Source organism: Entelurus aequoreus, linkage group LG13 (genome assembly GCF_033978785.1).
Source record: "Entelurus aequoreus isolate RoL-2023_Sb linkage group LG13, RoL_Eaeq_v1.1, whole genome shotgun sequence".
NCBI lineage: Eukaryota > Metazoa > Chordata > Actinopteri > Syngnathiformes > Syngnathidae > Entelurus > Entelurus aequoreus.
The window spans coordinates 2,453,135-2,477,018 of record NC_084743.1 but is presented as its reverse complement, the minus strand read 5'-3'; the positions used below and the strand labels follow the sequence as shown (position 1 = coordinate 2,477,018).

The 23,884-nt window shown below is 31.6% G+C and overlaps 1 protein-coding gene across 1 annotated transcript in view; it reads right to left on the bottom strand.

Annotated features, from left to right (window-relative positions):
- Positions 1–7,144: 7,144 nt before the first annotated feature.
- Positions 7,145–23,884, bottom strand: part of cwf19l2 (CWF19 like cell cycle control factor 2) — a 59,062-nt gene continuing 42,322 nt past the window's right edge. The window contains exons 14-19 of the mRNA XM_062067248.1: positions 16,271–16,483; positions 12,498–12,614; positions 12,263–12,418; positions 10,226–10,306; positions 10,026–10,127; positions 7,145–7,586 (exon numbers count right to left, since the gene is read on the bottom strand). Of these exons, the coding sequence (XP_061923232.1) occupies positions 7,440–7,586; positions 10,026–10,127; positions 10,226–10,306; positions 12,263–12,418; positions 12,498–12,614; positions 16,271–16,483 (816 nt within the window). The 3' untranslated portion in view covers positions 7,145–7,439. The remainder of the gene's footprint in view (positions 7,587–10,025; positions 10,128–10,225; positions 10,307–12,262; positions 12,419–12,497; positions 12,615–16,270; positions 16,484–23,884) is intronic.

Below are 23,884 nucleotides of genomic sequence, written 5' to 3'. Positions count from 1 at the left end.
TACACACACATATATATGTACACATATATAATTTATATATTACAATTAATTAACATTAATATTAGATTATTTAATAAAAAAAATCCTGTGTTTGTTTTTTTTAGTTATGATTTAAAAAATACAATGATTACAAATTCATAAAATCCCAAACGGATATATAATACATTTATTATTTGGAAAAAAATTAAATTAATAAAAAAAATTTTTTTTTAAATATATATATATATATATATATATATATATATATATATATATATATATATATATATATATATATATATATATATATATATATATATATATATATATATATATATAATCTATTTTTTAATTATCACAATCAATTAGAATCACAATTATTTTTGTGTTATTTAAATAAGCTTTTTTTTTTGGATTGTTTTAAATCCTGTGTTTTTTTTTTTGAGATACGTGTTTGAAAAACAAAATACAAATTTATTTTTTTACAAATTCATGAAATCCCAAGTGGATTTATTGTTAACACTCAAACTTTTTCCATAGCTTTTTGAAAATGCTGCCGGATTATAATTAATTAATGATTATTCATATATATATATATATATATATATATATATATATATATATATATATATATATATATATATATATATATATATATATATATATATATATATATATACATTTATTTTTGGATTATTACAACCAAGTAAAATTAATATTAGATTATTTAATAAAGCACTGCAATTTTTCCTGCAACTTTTTAAATATGCTGCTGGATTATAATAAACTAATAATTTTTTAAGAAAAAAAAAAAAAAAGTATACATATATATATATATAATTACTTTTTTAAATAATTACTTTTTAAAATTATACCAATCAATTAAAATTAATATTAGATTATTTAATAAAGCATATTTTCTTTGATTGCTCGAAATCTTGTAAGGTTTTTTTTAGTTTTTTTTTGTATTACGATTTTTTAAAAATACAATGATTACAAATTCATAAAATCCCAAGTGGATGTATAATAAATTATTTGGAAAAAACAACAAAAAACAAATTATATATATGTATATATATATATATATATATATATATATATATATATATATATATATATATATATATATATATATATATATATAAATTGATTAATTATTGCAATCAATTCAAACAAAATAATTTTTTGGTTGTTTAAAAAAAGTATATTTTGTTGGATTGTTTTAAATTCTATGGGGTTTTTTTTTTTTTTAGATAAGGTTTGGAAAAAAATAATACAATGATTACAAATTCATAAAATCCCAAGCGACAACTTTCTTTCTGAAAAGGCTGCAGGAAAATGATGCATTTTAGGCCACGACAACAAAAACGACAATAAAAGCCTGCAAATGATTTTCATTGAAACTAACTTCCTGATGTTGACTATTATTCTGACTTCCTGTGTAGCTGACTAGAAGATGCAGGCTCGCAAAGAATTGAAATCAATTATTTTCTTTTACGCACGTGAATATAATGCTCATAAAAACCTACATAAATGTCACCGTGTAAGATCAGCTGTGCAGTATTTCCCCAAGGGCGTGTCCACCATAACTCTCCACATGTTGTGTGTGAGTGTGTAAGAGTGTGTGCGTGTGTGTGTGTGTGTGTGTGTGTGTGTGTGTGTGTGTGCAGGGGAGAGAGAGAGAGAGAAATATGGCCGTCATAAATCAGGGCCAGCGAGTGTAATTGGTCATAAGCACACATCTCTGCTACTGTACTCATAAATCTCTCACACACTCAGCATCAACCAGGACTTTCATTATTAACTGATAACAACACATTTGTTACGAAGTTTTGCACATTTTCTTTCATTATTAACTGTTAATAACACATTTGTTACACAGCTTTGCACATTTTCTTTCATTATTAACTGATAACACATTTGTTACACAACTTTGCACCATTTTCTTTCATTATTAACTGATAATAACACATTTGTTACACAACTTTGCACCATTTTCTTTCATTATTAACTGATAATAACACATTTGTTACACAACTCTGGTCCTATTTTCTTTCATTATTAACTGATAATAACACATTTGTTACACAGCTTTGCACATTTTCTTTTATTATTAACTGATAATAACACATTTGTTACACAGCTTTTGTCCTATTTTCTTTCATTATTAACTGATAACACATTTGTTACACAACTTTGCACCATTTTCTTTCATTATTAACTGATAATAACACATTTGTTACACAACTTTGCACCATTTTCTTTCATTATTAACTGATAATAACACATTTGTTACACAACTCTGGTCCTATTTTCTTTCATTATTAACTGATAATAACACATTTGTTACACAGCTTTGCACATTTTCTTTTATTATTAACTGATAATAACACATTTGTTACACAGCTTTTGTCCTATTTTCTTTCATTATTAACTGATAACACATTTGTTACGAAGTTTTGCACATTTTCTTTCATTATTAACTGATAATAACACATTTGTTACACAGATTTGCACATTTTCTTTCATTATTAACTGATAATAACACATTTGTTACACAGCTTTGCACATTTTCTTTTATTATTAACTGATAATAACACATTTGTTACACAGCTTTGCACATTTTCTTTTATTATTAACTGATAATAACACATTTGTTACACAGCTTTGCACATTTTCTTTCGTTATTAACTGATAATAACACATTTGTTACACAGCTTTGCACATTTTCTTTCATTATTAACTGATAATAACACATTTTTTACACAGCTTTGCACATTTTCTTTCATTATTAACTGATGATAACATTTGTTACACAGCTTTGCACATTTTCTTTCATTTTTAACTGATAATAACACATTTGTTACACAGTTTTGCACATTTTCTTTCATTTTTAACTGATAACACATTTGTGACACAGCTTTGCACATTTTCTTTCATTATTAGCTGATAATAACACATTTGTTACACAGCTTTGCACATTTTCTTTTATTATTAACTGATAATAACACATTTGTTACACAGCTTTTGTCCTATTTTCTTTCATTATTAACTGATAACACATTTGTTACACAGTTTTGCACATTTTCTTTCATTATTAACTGATAACACATTTGTCACACAACTTTGTCCTATTTTCTTTCATTATTAACTGATAATAACACATTTGTTACACAGCTTTGCACATTTTCTTTCATTATTAACTGATAATAACACATTTGTTACACAACTTTGTCCTATTTTCTTTCATTATTAACTGATAACACATTTGTTACACAGCTTTGCACATTTTCTTTTATTATTAACTGATAACACATTTGTTACACAGCTTTGCACATTTTCTTTTATTATTAACTGATAATAACACATTTGTTACACAGCTTTTGTCCTATTTTCTTTCATTATTAACTGATAACACATTTGTTACGAAGTTTTGCACATTTTCTTTCATTATTAACTGATAATAACACATTTGTTACACAGATTTGCACATTTTCTTTCATTATTAACTGATAATAACACATTTGTTACACAGCTTTGCACATTTTCTTTTATTATTAACTGATAACACATTTGTTACACAGCTTTGCACATTTTCTTTTATTATTAACTGATAATAACACATTTGTTACACAGCTTTGCACATTTTCTTTCGTTATTAACTGATAATAACACATTTGTTACACAGCTTTGCACATTTTCTTTCATTATTAACTGATAATAACACATTTGTTACACAGCTTTGCACATTTTCTTTCGTTATTAACTGATAATAACACATTTGTTACACAGCTTTGCACATTTTCTTTCATTATTAACTGATGATAACATTTGTTACACAGCTTTGCACATTTTCTTTCATTTTTAACTGATAATAACACATTTGTTACACAGTTTTTGTCCTATTTTCTTTCATTATTAACTGATAACACATTTGTTACGAAGTTTTGCACATTTTCTTTCATTATTAACTGATAATAACACATTTGTCACACAACTTTGTCCTATTTTCTTTCATTATTAACTGATAATAACACATTTGTTATACAGCTTTGCACATTTTCTTTCATTATTAACTGATAATAACACATTTGTTACACAACTTTGCTCCTATTTTGTCTATTCTGTGTGGAAGCAGTTTCTGTGTTAATAATCCTTGGGGAAATTTGCTGACTTTTCTCTCTCTGAATTAAAAAGGTGAACATTGAAGCACATCATTCATGGAATGAAAGAGCATATTTAGCACTCTACTTATTAGCATCACTCTTTACTTTTAGCACCTTCAACATTTCAGGAAGAATCTTTCACATCCAAATAGACATTTTGCAACCTTGTGGGATAAAAGGTGGACTTTGGTGATACGTCCAGGACCGATACCGCTTGCCTCTAAAATGTGCGATACAAGCAGCCGTGCTGCGTGTTTACTTGTGCGTGACATCATGCGCGATGCAAGCAGTCCTGCAACGTGTTTACTTGTGCGTGATATCATGTGCGATACGAGCAGTCATGCAGCGTGTTCACATGTGTGTGATATGTGCGATACGAGCAGTCCTGCAGCGTGTTTACTTGTGTGTGATATCATGTGCAATACGAGCAGTCATGCAGCGTGTTCACATGTGTGTGATATCATGTGCGATACGAGCAGTCCTGCAGCGTGTTTACTTGTGTGTGATATCATGTGCGATACGAGCAGTCCTGCAGTGTGTTTACTTGTGTGTGATATCATGTGCGATACGAGCAGTCCTGCAGCGTGTTTACTTGTGTGCGATATCATGTGCGATACGAGCAGTCCTGCTGCATGTTTACTTGTGTGTGATATCATGTGCGATACTAGTAGTCCTGCAGCGTGTTTACTTGTGCGCGATATGTGCGATACAAGCAGTCCTGCAGCATGTTTACTTGTGCGTGATATCATGCCCAATACAAGCCGTCCTGCAGTGTGTTTACTTGTGTGTGATATCATGTGCGATACGAGCAGTCCTGCTGCGTGTTTACTTGTGTGTGATATCATGCACGATACGAGCAGTCCTGCTGCGTGTTTACTTGTGTGTGATATCATGTGCGATACTAGTAGTCCTGCAGCGTGTTTACTTGTGCGCAATATCATGTGCAATACAAGCAGTCTTGCAGTGTGTTTACTTGTGCGTGATATCACACAAGCAGTTCTGCAGTGTGTTTACTTGTGTGTGATATCATGTGCGATACGAGCAGTCCTGCTGCGTGTTTACTTGTGTGTGATATCATGCACGATACGAGCAGTCCTGCTGCGTGTTTACTTGTGTGTGATATCATGTGCAATACTAGTAGTCCTGCAGCGTGTTTACTTGTGCGCGATATCATGTGCGATGCAAGCAGTCTTGCAGTGTGTTTACTTGTGCGTGATATCATGCGCGATACACGCAGTCCTGCAGTGTGTTTACTTGTGTGTGATATCATGTGCGATACGAGCAGTCCTGCTGCGTGTTTACTTGTGTGTGATATCATGTGCGATACAAGCAGTCCTGCAGCGTGTTTACTTGTGTGTGATATCATGCGCGATACGAGCAGTCCTGCAGCGTGTTTACTTGTGTGTGATATCATGTGCGATACAAGCAGTCCTGCAGCGTGTTTACTTGTGCATATCATGTGCGATACAAGCAGTCCTGCAGTGTTTACTTGTGTGTGATATCTTGTGCGATACAAGCGGTCCTGCAGCGTGTTTACTTGTGTTTGATATCATGTGCGATACTAGTAGTCTTGCAGTGTTTTCTTGTGTGTGATATCATGTGTGATACGATCAGTCCAGCAGTGTGTTTACTTGTGTGTGATATCATGTGCGATACAAGCAGTCTTGCAGCGTGTTTACTTGTGCGCAATATCATGTGCGATACAAGCAGTCCTGCTGCGTGTTTACTTGTGCGCGATACAAGCAGTCTTGCAGCGTGTTTACTTGTGCGCAATATCATGTGCGATACACGCAGTCCTGCAGTGTGTTTATTTGTGTGTGATATCATGCGCGATACGAGCAGTCCTGCTGCGTGTTTACTTGTGTGTGATATCATGCGCGATACAAGCAGTCCTGCAGCGTGTTTACTTGTGTGTGATATCATGTGCGATACAAGCAGTCTTGCAGCGTGTTTACTTGTGCGCGATATCATGTGCGATACAAGCAGTCCTGCAGCGTATATACTTGTGTGTGATATCATGCGCGATACAAGCAGTCCTGCAGCGTGTTTAGTGCATCAAAATGTCCTCCAATCAACACATGATTTCTTCCATTTTACTAAAGTCGTTTGCAAAAAGGTAAACATGCTGGGCTATAGGCTGCTAGGAGCGAGCAGCTACACAACAGCTAAGCACACAGGCTAGACATACGCAATAGAGGTGTGCAAAATTTTCACGATTCTAAATTGATTCATAATTTTAAAGTCGCTTTAAAATATAAAAGAAAAAGTAACAGAAAAAATTATACATTTATGTGTGTGTGTATACATATATATGTGTGTATGCATGCATATGTGTGTATATATATCCATATTTAAATACACATATACACACACGTATACATAGCTATAAGTATATATATGTATATGTACTTACATACATATATACATGTATAAATATATATATATGTGTATATATGCATATTTCAATGTGTATATATATCCATATTTAAACACACATATATACACACATGTATACATATATGTATATACATGTATATGTACTTACATACATATATAAATATACACACACATGTATACATATATGTGTATACATGCATATGTACTTACATACATATATAAATATACACACACATGTATACATATATGTATATACATGCATATGTACTTACATACATATATAAATATACACACACATGTATACATATATGTATATACATGCATATGTACTTACATACATATATAAATATATACACACATGTATACATATATGTATATACATGCATATGTACTTACATACATATATAAATATATACACACATGTATACATATATGTATATACATGTATATGTACTTACATACATATATAAATATATACATTTATGTATAAATATACATATAAATATATACATATCAATAACAAGCATGCAGAGCCACTCCTGACTAAATTGTGGCCCTCAGCAGAACTTTATTAGGAAAAAACTCCCATCACAACATTTTTCACATTTTTCATTTATTTAGCATGTTTTGGACTACAACACAATCAAGGGAAATAAATGGTTCAATATTTATTTTTTTTTAGTGCCAAATAAGATTTAAGCGGATTAAAAGCAAGCTTCCTGCCACCGTTAAAGCTGCAGTGACCACGGAGAGGCTATTACATTGTTACCAGTGATGGAGCAGGAAGGGGCTAGGAACAATGTCATCACTGATAGTTGACATCCTACAAAGAAACATGTCCAATGAGTAATGTTTGTGTTAAAAAGCTTATTTTCCTCCTGGTGCAAGTTGAAATATTCACGATGCCTCCTCAGTCCGGGTGCAGTCGTATGGTTTCCACCACTCTGCAAACTGCAGGACTTTCTTCCTCTGGTCGTCAAAGTTCTCCCGTATCGACTTCCTCCAGCGCCTGGGCTCCAAGTCCATCATCCCTCCGACCACTTCCTGTGCGGAGGAAGCAGGTCCGTGTCAGCCACGGAACCGATTATTAGTAGCCAGGGAGGCTTTGCAGTAAAAGTGATATCAACATGAATATTAATTACACCTCATGTTGCTTTTATAAACATTCTTCTTTAGGAAAGGTATGACATCATGTTTTATGTGGCTTCACAAACTTTTATTAGGAGGAGCAAACACATTTGTATCTCTAAATATACAACATGTGGGGAAATTGGTAAAAACAAAAAATATATATATATATCTTTATCTTCATCACAATAACTCACCGTCCATTTTATACATTTTTATAACGGCTACCAAGATGGCTGACATCATTTCTTGCAGAAAGTATGAGAATGTGTGAGCTGCTGCCTCACCTTCTTTACTTATATAACAATCTCATATTTGTCAACATATTTAAATTTGAATTCTTGCCAAAAGTATTTGGCCACCCATCCAAATGTTGAGAATCGGGTGTCCCTAATCACTTGGCCCCGGTGTATCAAATCAAGCACATAGGCACGGAGACTGTTTCTACAAACATTTGTGAAAGAATGGGCCGCTCTCAGTGATTTCCAGCGTGGGACTGTCACAGGATGCCACCTGTGCAACAAATCCAGTCGTGAAATGTCCTCGCTCCTAAATATTCCAAAGTCGACTTTATTATTAGAAAAGTGAAGAGTTTGGGGAACAACAGCAACTCAGCCAGCAAGTGGTAGGCCAGAGAGACTTTCTGCACGGTCAGTTGCTACAGAGCTCCAAACTTCACGTGACCCTTCCAATTAGCCCACGTACAGTACGCAGAGAGCTTCACGGAATGGGTTTCCATGGCCGAGCAGCTGCATCTAAGCCACACATCACCAAGCGTGGGATGCAGTGGTGTAAAGCACGTCGCATATATACGTGTATGTATATATACACACATATATCAATCAATCAATGTTTATTCATATAGCCATAAATCACAAGTGTCTCAAAGGGCTGCACAAGCCACAACAACATATATACTTATATATAAAAACAATTCATATACATACATACATACATATATATATATACATATATATATATATACTTATATATAAGAACAATGAATATACATATATATATACTTATATATAAAAACAATGAATATACATACATACATATATATATACTTATATATAAGAACAATGAATATACATACATATATATATACATATATATAAAAACAATGAATATACATACATACATATATATATTATATATAAAAACAATTCATATACATACATATATATATATACATATATATAAAAACAATGAATATACATACATACATATATATATATATATATATATACTTATATATAAAACAATGAATATACATACATACACACATATATATACTTATATATAAAAACAATTCATATACATACATACATACATATATATATATACATATATATATATATACTTATATATAAGAACAATGAATATACATATATATATACTTATATATAAAAACAATGAATATACATACATACATATATATATACTTATATATAAGAACAATGAATATACATACATATATATATACATATATATAAAAACAATGAATATACATACATACATATATATATTATATATAAAAACAATTCATATACATACATATATATATATACATATATATAAAAACAATGAATATACATACATACATATATATATATATATATATATATACTTATATATAAAACAATGAATATACATACATACACACATATATATACTTATATATAAAAACAATTCATATACATACATACATATACTGTATATATACATATATATATACAGTGGGGCAAAAAAGTATTTAGTCAGCCACCCATTGACAATCAATGGGTGGCTGACTAAATACTTTTTTGCCCCACTGTATATACTTATATATAAGAACAATGAATATACATACATACATATACATATATATACTTATATATAAAAACAATTCATATACATACATACATATATGTACATATATATATATACTTATATATAAGAACAATGAATATACATACATACATACATACATACATATATATAAAAACAATATACATATATATAAAAACAATATACATACATATATATACTTATATATAAAAACAATTCATATACATACATATGTATATATATATACTTATATATAAAACAATGAATATACATACATACATATATATATATATACACTTATATATAAAAACAATTCATATACATACATACATATATATATATATATATATATACTTATATATAAAACAATGAATATACATACATATATATATATATATATATATATATATATATATATATATATATATATATATGTATATATATATATATATATATATATATATATATATATATATATACTTATATATAAAACAATATACATACATACATACAAAAAGAACTGACCTTGCCAAAGTAATGTGGGAACTTTTGCTGGTTTTCAATGACATGAGCGAAACCTCCCTGGAGTCCAAAGTCCACAGCAAAGTAGGGCAGTCCTCTGGGAACCTGCAGCACAAACATTAGGCAGGCAGCACACACTCGGTGAAGAGGACGGCAGGGAAGTAGAAATAGTGGAGGGATGAGGAGGAGGAGGTGACACTCACAGCTCTGCGGACGTCCTTAGAAGAAAGGTCAACCACCTTTTTGTTCATGGCCCATTCCTCATCACACTCCATGATGGCTTTCTGTGGGTCACCATCAGCATCAGCATCAGCATCACCATCACCATCAGCATCACCATCAGCATCACATTAAATGCATACATGGACAAGTGGTTTGCAGGAAGATGGGAATGTAGTCGTTGTGCAAGCAATATTAGCAAACACATCTGTGTAGCAACCATGGCTTCTAACCAGGCTGGTCCCCATACTTGTTCATCCTATTCTAAATAAAGGGGACCACAAAAAATGGCATTATTGGCTTTATTTTATTTACATGAAACATATGTTTATTATTGTAATTTTGTCCTTAAATAAAATAGTGAACTTGTCATTTAGTAGTAAGTAAACAAACAAAGACTCCTAATTAGTCTGCAGTAACATATTGTGTCATTTATACACCTATTATTTTGTACACATTATAAAGGACAAGCTGTAAAAAGGGATTATAATCTACTTGTTCATTTACTGTTAATATCTGCTTATTTTCTCTTTTAACATGTTTTATATACACTTCTGTTCAAATGTAATAATCACTTATTCTTCTCTTCTTTGATACTTGACATTAGTTTTGGATGATACCACACATTTAGGCATCGATCCGATACCAAGTAGGTACAGGATCATACGTTGGTCATATTCAAAGTCCTCACGTGTCCAGGGACGTATTTCACGACTTTATAAACATAATATGAATTTTAAAAAGGGAAAAAAGATTTTGTGACAAAAAAAATATCGATGTAATTATAGTAGTATCGACTCCATACGCTATTGTACTTGGTATCATTACGGTGGACGTCAGGTGTAGATCCACCTATGGTGTTTGTTTACATTGTGACGCCGGTGAGTTAGGGCAGTGGTCCCCAACCACCGGGCCGCGGCCCGGTACCTGTCCGTGGCCCGGTACCGGTCCGTGTACCGATTGTTTAAAAAAAAATAAAAAAATTTTAAATCAACATAAACACAAAAAAAATTTTTTTTTTTTTTTTTTGTGTTTGTTGATTTAAAAAAAAATTTTACCGATTTTTTTTTTTTTTTTTACATTTCTTGTGCGGCCGTGGCCCGGTACCGGTCCGTGGACCGATTGGTACCGGGCCGCGGCCGCACAAGAAATGTAAAAAAAAATTTAAAAAAACTTTTTTTTTTTATATATTGTGTTTTTTATGTTGATTTAATTTTAAAAAAAATATTAAAAAATAAAAATTTTAATCAACATAAACACACAAAAAAAAAAAACATTTTTTTTTTTATGTTTATGTTGATTAAATTATTATTATTATTAATTTTTAAAAAAAAATTAAATCAACATAAAAAACACAATATATACATTATATATCCAAACAAATCAATACAGTCTGCAGGTATACAGTCCGTAAGCACACATGATTGTATTTATTTATGACCAAAAAAAAATTAAAAAAAATACTTTTTTTTTTACTAACCCCCCTCCCCCCGGTCCGTGGGACAAATTTTCAAGCGTTGACCGGTCCGCAAGTACAAAAAGGTTATGAACCACTGAGTTAGGGTGTGTAGTGAAGCACGTTTAGCTATTCCTCGTCCTCCAGTGATAATGCTACGTGTAAGAAACTTACCCTATGTGTCGCCACGGAGACGAGGATTAGTGATTTAGAAGTAGCCATGTCTCTTCCTGAGGGTGTTTCAGTGGTATAACTTCACCTTTATCTTTACTTTTTAAGCCAAAATGCGTCCGTTCTCCCTTTTTTCCGTCTCCACGCTGTGTCTGCTTGTAAGTACTCTGTGTGCGTGCGCTGCCGAACATGCTCCTCTGCTGGTAAAACCAGCAATGTGACGACGACGCACCATTATGCCCGTTAAAAAAAATGGGGAAGCGGTACTTTTCAAACAGTATAGTACCATTTTGGATTGATTAGTACTGGTATACTATACTAGTACTGGTATACTATACTAGTACTGGTATACTATACTAGTACTGGTATACTATACTATATAAATAACATTTACCTTAAAGTATATTGGCGCCATGTCCCCCAGTTCCCGGGGGAGTGGGATACACTCCAGCACCATGTGTTGTCTCCTGCGTGGGTCCAGGTGTGTTTCCATGAACACGCAGTCCATGTCCTGGGACTCGAACATGCGCACCAAGCTGCGGCGGAACAGCTGCGCGGCAACAAAAAGCAGGCGATTGGGGCGTGACTGACGGGTGACTTGACAGGTGTCGGAAGGGGGCGTGGCTTACCTGCACTTCTGACCAGACGTCTTCGTCCAGGCTGGTGGCGGCACAGTGGTGCTGCAGGGGGGAGACCACACAGTGGCCCTCCGTCATGGACACACCTGCAGGTAGACTCAGGTAGGCCTGCACACACAACCTCATTAAACACACCACACCATCATGGACACACCTGCAGGTAGACTCAGGTAGGCCTGCACACACAGGGGAGTCCAGACCAAAAAAAAAGCATGTAAAGTAACTATATGGATATGTAATTAATATAATTAGATGTAATTTTTGGCAGTTAACTAACGAGCAGGCCTGGGCTGATGACAAATTGTGCTTGACCATATATTGACCTCCCAATTATTGGCCATAAATGATATTATTGCCATTATTTTTATGAGACCAAATGAACCACTCATGTAATGTTAATACATAATAATAATAATAATAATGCATGAATAGCCTTTCAAATGCAATTAACTTGTATTTCTCCTGTTTTTTTAACATTCTAATTGGAATGAAAACGTTGAAAATCTCCAACTTAAATTTTAAAAAAATGAAAAAAATACTAATAAAATATATTTTGTCTGTTAGCAAAGTTTTGCACTTGAAAAAAATGACAACCAAAAATGTTTAAAATCTCCAATGAAGTACATTTTTTAAATAAAAATAAAATATAGTTTGTCTGTTAGCAAACTTTTGCACTTCAAGAAAAATGACGTTTAAAACTCAAAAAAAAAAAAAAAAAGATATATTTTGTCTGTTAGCAAAATTTTGCACGTGAAAAAAATTACAACCAAAACTGTTTTAAATCTTCACGTAAAATAAAAAAACATTTTTTTTATAAAAATAAAATATTTTGTCTGTTAGCAAACTTTTGCACTTGAAGAAAAATAACCAAAAACGTTTAAAATCTCCAAATAAATATTTTTTTATAAAAATGTAATATATTTGGTCTGTTACAAAATTTTGCACTTGAAAAAAATGACAACCAAAAATGTTTAAAATCTCCAATTAATTTTTTAATTTTTTAAATAAAATATATTTTGTCTGTTAGCAAAACTTTTGCACTTCAAGAAAAATGACGTTTAAAACTAAAAAAAAAAAAAAAAAAAGATATATTTTGTCTGTTAGCAAAATTTTGCACTTGAAAAAAATTACAACCAAAAATTTTTAAAATCTTCACGTAAAATAAAAAAAAAATTTTTTTATAAAAATAAAATATTTTGTCTGTTAGCAAACTTTTGCACTTGAAGAAAAATAACCAAAAACGTTTAAAATCTCCAAATAAATATTTTTTTTATAAAAATGTAATATATTTGGTCTGTTACAAAATTTTGCACTTGAAAAAAATTACAACCAAAAATGTTTAAAATCTCCAATGAATTTTTTAATTTTTTTAATAAAATATATTTTGTCTTCTAGCAAAACTTTTGCACTTCAAGAAAAATGATGTTTAAAACTCAAAAAAAAAAAGACTTGAAAAAAATTACAACCAAACATTTTTAAAATCTTCACGTAAAATAAAAATACATTTTTTTTTATATAAATAAAATATTTTGTCTGTTAGCAAACTTTTGCACTTGAAGAAAAATGACAACCAAAAACGTTTAAAATCTCCAAAGAAATATTTTTTTATAAAAATGTAATATATTTGGTCTGTTACAAAATTTTGCACTTGAAAAAAATGACAACCAAAAATGTTTAAAATCTCCAATGAATTTTGTATTTTTTTAATAAAATATATTTTGTCTGTTAGCAAACTTTTGCACTTTATGAAAAATGACAACCAAAAACGTTTAAAATCTCCAATGAAGTAAAACATTTTTATAAAAATAAAATATAGTTTGTCTGTTAGCAAACTTTTGCACTTCAAGAAAAATGACAACCAAAGACGTTTAAAACTCAAGAAAAAAAAAAAAAGATATATTTTGTCTGTTAGCAAAATTTTGCACTTGAAAAAAATGACAACCAAATTTTTTTAAATCTTCACGTAAAATAAAAAAACATTTTTTTTATAAAAATAAAATATTTTGTCTGTTAGCAAATTTTTGCACTTTATGAAAAATGACAACCAAAAACGTTTAAAATCTCCAATGAAGTAAAAAAATGTTATAAAAATAAAATATAGTTTGTCTGTTAGCAAACTTTTGCACTTCAAGAAAAATGACAACCAAAAACGTTTAAAACTAAAAAAAAAAAAGATATATTTTGTCTGTTAGCAAAATTTTGCACTTGAAAAAAATTACAACCAAAATGTTTTTAAATCTTCACGTAAAATAAAAATACATTTTTTTTATAAAAATAAAATATTTTGTCTGTTAGCAAACTTTTGCACATTATGAAAAATGACAACCAAAAACGTTTAAAATCTCCAATGAAGTAAAAAAATTTTATAAAAATAAAATATAGTTTGTCTGTTAGCAAACTTTTGCATTTCAAGAAAAATTACAACCAAAAACGTTTAAAACTCAAAAAAAAAAAAAGAAGATATATTTTGTCTGTTAGCAAAATTTTGCACTTGAAAAAAATTACAACCAAAATTTTTTTAAATCTTCACGTAAAATAAAAATACATTTTTTTTATAGAAATAAAATATTTTGTCTGTTAGCAAAATTTTGCACTTGAAAAAAATTACAACCAAAATTTTTTTAAATCTTCACATAAAAAACAACAACATTTTTTTTATAAAAATAAAATATAGTTTGTCTGTTAGCAAACTTTTGCACTTCAAGAAAAATGACAACCAAAAACATTTAAAACTCAAAAAAAAAAAAAGATATATTTTGTCTGTTAGCAAAATTTTGCACTTGAAAAAAATTACAACCAAAAATTTTTTAAATCTTCACGTAAAATAAAAATAATTTTTTTTAATAAAAATAAAATATTTTGTCTGTTAGCAAACTTTTGCACTTGAAGAAAAATGACAACCAAAAACGTTTAAAATCTCCAAAGAAATATTTTTTTTATAAAAATGTAATATATTTGGTCTGTTACAAAATTTTGCACTTGAAAAAAATTACAACCAAAAATGTTTAAAATCTCCAATGAATTTTGTATTTTTTTAATAAAATATATTTTGTCTGTTAGCAAACTTTTGCAATTTGTGAAAAATGACAACCAAAAACGTTTAAAATCTCCAATGAAGTACATTTTTTTTATAAAAATAAAATATAGTTTGTCTGTTAGCAAACTTTTGCACTTCAAGAAAAATGACAACCAAAAACGTTTAAAACTCAAAAAAAAAAAAAAAAAAAAGATATATTTTGTCTGTTAGCAAAATTTTGCACTTGAAAAAAATACAACTAAAAATATTTATAATCTTTAAGTTAAATAAAACAAAAACAAAACAAATGATGATCCAGAAACATATATATATTTGATATTAGGAAGATGATCTACAAGTTTTAGAAGCTGTGTGCTGAACAGTTGCAGCTTCAGTGAAACACTAAGCATCATGTAGCAGTATTGCTAAGTATGAACATCATATAACAATCACTTACTGTACAATTTCTGCTCTCACTGATGACTGATGGGATGTTTTTATATTCCCGTTTAGATGAAGAATCAATCATAATCTTCACAAAGTGTTGACAAATAAGCGTTTTTGTCCCCTGTCTTTCTCGCCATCTCTGGGTCTCAGTTGGATGTCAAAGTTGACCAACTTGTCGGTTTATGTCCACAAGTGAGAGTTGTGATTTATAATCTAGAATTAACTTTCACCAACACTGCAGCTGCATAAGCCAGTTAGCTCTCTGATGCTTGATAAAGGCAAGAAAAAGATGGCGGCCTACCTTGCTGCCGATGGCTATCAGGAGGTGCTTCTGCAGCTCCTTGCTGTCGAAACACTGAGGACATTTGTCCATGGTGCTCGCCAGCCTCCTGCTCTCCTCCGCCGCTCTGCTCCTCATCCTCTCATCCTCCCGGCCCTCGCCCTCCTTCCTCGCCGCGCCCGACACAAACATGTCGTCCAAGGTGTAGTTGTCGCCGTCCGTCTTCCCCATCATCTGGAGAGTGCATCGGAGGGGAAGAGAGAAAATAACAATACTTGTTATTTATATTTCACGTATCAATAGGGAGAGTTACTACCTCTTACGGCAGAGCTGGGAAAATATTTTGACTCGGGGGCCACAATGAGAGAAAAAATGTGTCTAGGGGGGCCAATGTGTGTATAAATGATATATACACTTTTAGCTGGAAAAATCTGCTGTTTGGGTCCCTTTTTTTCCAGGAACACTAATAACAAAAGTCACAATGTCTGGTAGAGTTCTAAAAAAGTTATGACAGACAAACTCAAAAAAACAAAATGGAATTTTACAGTTTTTACTGAATGGGACACCCAAAATGTACTTTAAAATAAAGGAAGTGGGATTTACAATGCTTACTGTGAACAATAAAACACTGAATATTAACAACATATGAACATCGCTCCTCTTTTACGTGGGATTTACAATATTAACTATGAACAATAAAACACTGAATATTAACAATAAATTGGAATTTACAATATTAAAACTATGAACAATAAAACACTGAATATTAACAACATATGAACATCACTCCTCTTAAGTGGAATTTACAATATTAAAACTATGAACAATAAAACACTGAATATTAACAACATATGAACATAGCTCCTCTTTTACGTGGGATTTACAATATTAACTATGAACAATAAAACACTGAATATTAACAACATATGAACGTCGCTCCTCTTTTACGTGGGATTTACAATATGAACTATGAACAATAAAACACTGAATATTAACAACATATGAACATCGCTCCTCTTTTATGTGGGATTTACAATATGAACTATGAACAATAAAACACTGAATATTAACAACATATGAACATCGCTCCTCTTTTATGTGGGATTTACAATATGAACTATGAACAATAAAACACTGAATATTAACAACATATGAATGTTGCTCCTCTTTTACTTCTCAGACCAGCTTCTAGATTGTTGTGTATCTTTTACAAACAAGCAAAACACAACAAAAATGTAAAAAACAGCAAAATATGAATGCAAAATTTAAAAAACACCTACAATATGATACATTATCACTTTTACGCAGAACTTTGTTGTAAAAATCTGCTTCCGCATCGGTTTCTGACACACACGTTTCATGCTGGCTGCTCTGAAAACAAGCCCCGCCCACTCTGCTTTGTTCCACGTCAGAGCTGCTGTGACGTAGATTACCGTAATGACTCCGATAACACTCAAAAGCGCAGATTTCAACCATTGAAATACTTTCTATAGTTCAATACTTACGGTCATTTAACAACAGCAGTGCACATCACTGTGTTTAAAATCTTCAAGTTAAATAGAACAAAAAAGTACAAAATTAAATGTATTTTGTCTGTTAACAAAATGTTGTACATGAAAAAAAATGACAACCAAAAATGTCTAAAACCTTCAAGTTAAATAAAACTAAACACAAATACAAATAACATGTAATTTGTCTGTTAGCAAATGTTTGCACTTAAAAATGACAACCAAAAACGTTTAAAATCTCCAAGTTAAATAAAACAAAGACTAATTATAAAAATATAAAATATATTTTGTTTGTCAGCAAAATTTTGCACTTGAAAAAAATTTACAAACAAAAATGTTAATAATCTTCAAGTTAAATAAAAAAAATAAAAAATAAAAATAATATGTAATTTGTCTGTTAGCAAACTTTTGCACTTGAAAAAATTTTACAACCAAAAATATTTATAATCTCCAAGTTAAATAAAACAAAAACAAATTATAAAAATATAAAATATATTTTGACTGTCAGCAAAATTTTGCACTTGAAAAAAAATTACAACCAAAAATGTTTATAATCTTCAAGTTAAATAAAAAATAAAATAAATAAAATGTATTTTGTCCGGTAGCAAAATTTAGCACTTGAAAAAAAAATGACAACCAAAATTGTTTTTAAATCTTCAAGTTAGATAAAACAAAAAAATACAAATAAAATGTATTTTGCACTTAAAGAAAAAATGTCAACCAAAAACGTTTAAAATCTCCAAGTTAAATAAAATGAAAAAATCATATTAATAAAATAAAATGTATTTTGTCTGTTAGCAAACTTTTGCACTTGAAAAAAAATTACAACCAAAAATGTTTATAATCTTCAAGTTAAATTAAAAAAAAAAAAAAAAAAAAAGTATTTTGTCTGGTAGCAAAATTTTGCACTTGAAAAAAAAAGACAACCAAAATTTTTTTTAAACTTCAAGTTAAATAAAACAAAAAATATAAATAAAATGTATTTTGCACTTGAATAAAAAATGTCAACCAAAAACGTTTAAAATCTCCAAGTTAAATAAAACAAAAAATATATTAAAAAAATGAAATATATTTTGTATGTTAGCAAAATTTTGCAGTTAAAAAAAACTACAACCAAAAACATTTAAAATCTCCAAGTTAAATAAAACAAAAACATTTTTTTATAAAATGTATTTTGTCTGTTAGCAAAATTTTGCACTTGAAAAAAAAAGACAACAAAAATGTTTAAAATCTTCAAGTTAAATAAAATAAAAAAATCATAATAATAAGATAAAATGTATTTTGTCTGTTAGCAAAATTTTGAGCTTGAAAAAAAATCACAACCAAAATCAAAGAAAAATCTTAAAGGTGGCTAAAATATACACAACAATAACCATATATAACATAGCTAAATAAAGTATTGCCACTTCAAGGAAGACTTGTACATGTCTTCACTGACAATCAAGTCAGGACTTTGTCAAAGAAAAGTGCAAAGTTACAATATAAACACTACTTATGCAAAACTAAATGAAGCTTGGCAGATTCCGAGTGAGGAACATGTAAACATGACAGCACTTTTAGAAAATGCTACTTTTAAAACAGTATTATTTGGCAGCATGTCTTCGGCGATGTATTCAACCACTCTTTTCTGTGAGCGCACACCATTTTGTTTACACCGACCTGGCTTGTTCACCAAATGCCAAGTAAGTGCAGACTGTCGGTTGCTTGTGTCGATGCGCTCGTCTTGTTTCTAAGCTTTGAACTGAAATATTCCCACATTGGTGCGCTGGCATTTGGTTTTGTGATCATTTTGTCCATGTTAGCTAGTTGCACTGTGTATGATCCTGTAATGACTTGGTATTGGATTGATACCAACATTTGTAGTATCAGCCAAAACTAATGTAAAGTATCAAAGAAGAGAAGAAGAAGTGATTGTTACATTTGAACAGAAGTGTAGATAGAACATGTTAAAACGGAAAGTAAACAGTAAATGAACAAGTAGATTAATAATGTTGACAAAATAATAGGTGTATAAATGACACAATGTGTTACTGCATACGTCAGCAGCCAATTAGAAGGCTTTGTTTGTTTACTTAATACTAAAAGACAAGTTGTCTTGTATGTTCACTATTTTATTTAAGGACAAAATTATACTTTGATTGCAATAAAAAAAAACGCGTGTTTAATGTATCATTCGATTTTCTGTTAAAATGAAGCCAATAATGACATTTTGTTGTGGTGCGGCACCTTTATTTTGAAAGGTATCGAAATACATTTTGGTACCGGCACCAAAAACAGGTTAAAAGTAGGGATGTCCGATAATGGCTTTTTGCCGATATCCGATATTCCGATATTGTCCAACTCTTTAATTACCGATACCGATATATGCAGTCGTGGAATTAACACATATTATGCTTAATTTGGACAACCATGTATGGTGAAGATAAGGTACTTTTTTAAAAAAAATAAAAAAATATGATAACTAAATTAAAAACATTTTCTTGAATAAAAAAGAAAGTAAAACAATATAAAAACAGTTACATAGAAACTAGTAATGAATGAAAATGAGTAAAATTAACTGTTAAAGGTTAGTACTATTAGTGGAGCAGCAGCACGCACAATCATGTGTGCTTACGGACTGTATCCCTTGCAGACTGTATTGATATATATTGATATATAATGTAGGAACCAGAATATTGATAACAGAAAGAAATGGGGGGAGGGAGGTTTTTTGGGTTGGTGCATGGTGTATCTTGTGTTTTTTATGTTGATTTAATAAAAAAAACAAAAAAAACCCCGATACAGATAATAAAAAAACCGATACCGATAATTTCCGATATTACATTTTAAATCATTTATCGGCTGATAATATCGGCAGGCCGATATTATCGGACATCCCTAGTTAAAAGTTAGGAAATGTACTTCTGGTTGCATGGAGAAGGCCTTAAAACTACATTTTAAAAATGGATTCTTGTCAAAAAAAATAAAAATAAAACAAACAAAATGAAATAAATAAATAAAAATATATACTGTATATATATATATATATATAATTTTATTTTTTAAAATTTATTTAAAAAATTATGAATCCATTTAGAATTGCGATTCCAATGTGAATCGATTTTTGTGCACCTCTACCGAACATCCAAATTAAGTTAAAAAAACCCAAAACAATGGCTTTTTATTTGTAATTTTTTCATTTCTATGGAATTTTGTGACTGAAAAATGTGATAGAATTAATAATAATAACAATAATAATGAATTGCATTTGTGACGCACTTTACATTTGTTAAAATCTCAAAGTGCTACAAAGTATAAAGATAAAAAATAGAATGTAAGAATATATAATACAAAAATTTAAATATAAATGAAATCATGACACACAACAGACACATAGATACAAATAGATATTTTGATGTACAATCATCACATTCCAACAAAGGAACGTGCCGAGTATGAACTAGTTGGTCTTAGAGCAGGACACTGAGTAGCGACTCAGTCTGTGTCTTGTCGCCATGGTAACCAGGCAACAGATTGAAATGTGTGTGTGTGTGTGTGCGGGAGGGGCAAGCACTGTTGAAGTGTGTGTCCATGACTCGAAGTGTGGGAGTGAGTGAGAGTGAAAATTGGATTTTGTGACACAGAGAGGGTGTGTGTGTGTGTGTGTGTGTGTGTGTGTGTGTGTGTGTGTGTGTGTGTGTGTGTGTGTGTGTGTGTGTGTGTGTGTGTGTGTGTCTACCTTTGATAGCAAATATGTAAATGCACACGCAGGTATGTTAGTCATGCTCAGCAGCCCTCCAACATACACTTGGATGTAGGGGAGGACATGATGGCTTCTTAGATGGACCAGCAAGTAGTGATTTGTCCCGAGGTCAAATAAAGAAATGGAGACAGTTGTAAAATGTGGAACCAGCACCCGGATGAAAAGGCAGGCAGCAGGAGTGGAATGAGGCAAGAATGAAGGTATAGTACACACAGCAGACCAGCTAAGGAGAGGACATGATGAAGTGGATCAGGGGTGTCCAAAGTGTGGCCCCGGGGGTCATTTGCGGCCCCCGCAGCTCAAGTTTTGTTGGCCTGCAAAATGTGGCCGGGGAAAAAATAACAACGGTAAAAAGAGTACAAAAAAAGAGCAAAAAGACATAATGTCATTAGGAAAAATACAAAATACAAAATTAATACAAAAATGTGTTGGATATTTTGTTAAAAAATGCTACAAACATAAATATCATAACTTACTGTCAGGTTTATGTTAGTGACAAACTATTAATTTTAGCATCAACATTTTAGATTTTTTTCCTACATTTTACAGTTGTTTTTTACCAAAAATATGTTGCTGGCCAAAAATGGGCCGCAGGACCGCTTGTATCGCACATGATATTCCGCACAAGTAAACACAATGCAGGATTTTTTTGTATCGCGCATGATGTCACACACAAGTAAACACACTGCAGCACCGCTTGTATTGCATGTGATATCACACACAAATAAACACAATGCAGGACTGCTTGTATCGCACATGATATCACACACAGGTGAACACAATGCAGGATTGTTTGTATCGCGCATGATATCACACACAAGTAAACACACTGCAGGACCGCTTGTATCCCACATGATATCACACACAAGTAAACACTCTGCAGGACTGCTTTTATCGCACATGATATCACACACAAGTAAACACGCTGCAGGACCGCTTGTATTGCACATGATATCACACACAAGTGAACACAACGAAGAATTGTTTATATCACACATGATATCACACACAAGTAAACACGCTGCAGGACTGCTTGAATCGCGCATGATATCACACACAAGTAATCACTCTGCAGGGCCGCTTGTATTGAACGTGATATCACACAGAAGTAAACAGGCTGCAAGACCGCTTGTATCGCACATGATATCACACACAAGTAAACAGGACTGCTTGTATTGAACATGATATCACACACAAGTAAACACTCTGCAGCACCGCTTGTATCGCACATATCACACACAAGTAAACACGCTGCAGGACCGCTTGTATCGCACATGATATGGATCATTTAATAGTCTATTACTGACATTTATAAATGGACTGATAATGGTTGATATCCTCCCCCCTTGAAGAGCATCCAAAGTGACAACAGTTTATCAGCTGCCATACCAAACACGTGGTCATGAAGCACCGTATCACTGAAGTGAGCAGCAAAGTTTGCTCTCAATTCCGAGCGCTCACAGCAACACGAGGACTTGGTGAAAGACCACCGCTATTATAAACCACTAAAGGAGTGTTGCCATGGCGATCACCCAGCGACTAGTCCTCCTCATCATATGCCGAGCAGCATAATGGTGTTGTTGTTTTAGGATGACAGGACAAAATGATTAATATTTCCATACTCATTCCTATGAACTTGTCAGTTATTGCCTTTTCAAGTGCGTTCATGATTTCACTCGCTGACATTGCTTTATTAATCCCAAATGAGTGTGGGGGAGAGAGACAAGCAAATACTGTACAGTAAAACAAATGGCGGTGTACAGTATGATGGAGAGAAGGGGGGAAATCCCATGTTCTCTCCTTTGCCAATCCTAAATCTATAAGTGTGATTAGAAGTGGTATTCCCAGAAGCCCTGCCATGGTAACTGTGCTGCTATTTGAGTCTTGCTGGGTGCAGAGGGGACGTATATTTACAAGTGCGAGGGGACGCCATGTCAACAAATAAGGACATGAAACATGTTTTTGTCATTTGAAACATTGAAAAATAATGGAAAAAATACAATTTCAAACTATATATAAAAAAATGAATGGGGTTCACGCGGGTCGGCCGGCACGCATGATGCTCTGACCCACCAACAAAAAATTCGGGACACCCCAAAAGATGAAATGTTTCGCCATACCTGACACGCCTGGAAAATATGGAGACTTGTCGTGCGTGTTTAGTGCCTTGAAAAGGCGTCCGTACGGAAAGAAGAAAAAAAACACAGCAAGAAACAAAAGGAGACCAAACCAGACCTAACAAAAATATATAAAATGTATTAAAAATAAATAAATAAAATACCGGTAAAAAGATCTGAAGTGGCTATTTTCTTCAAAATAGCCACATTTTTGCTCTGATTACGGCTTTGCACACTCTTGGCATTCTCTCGATGAGCTTCAAGCACA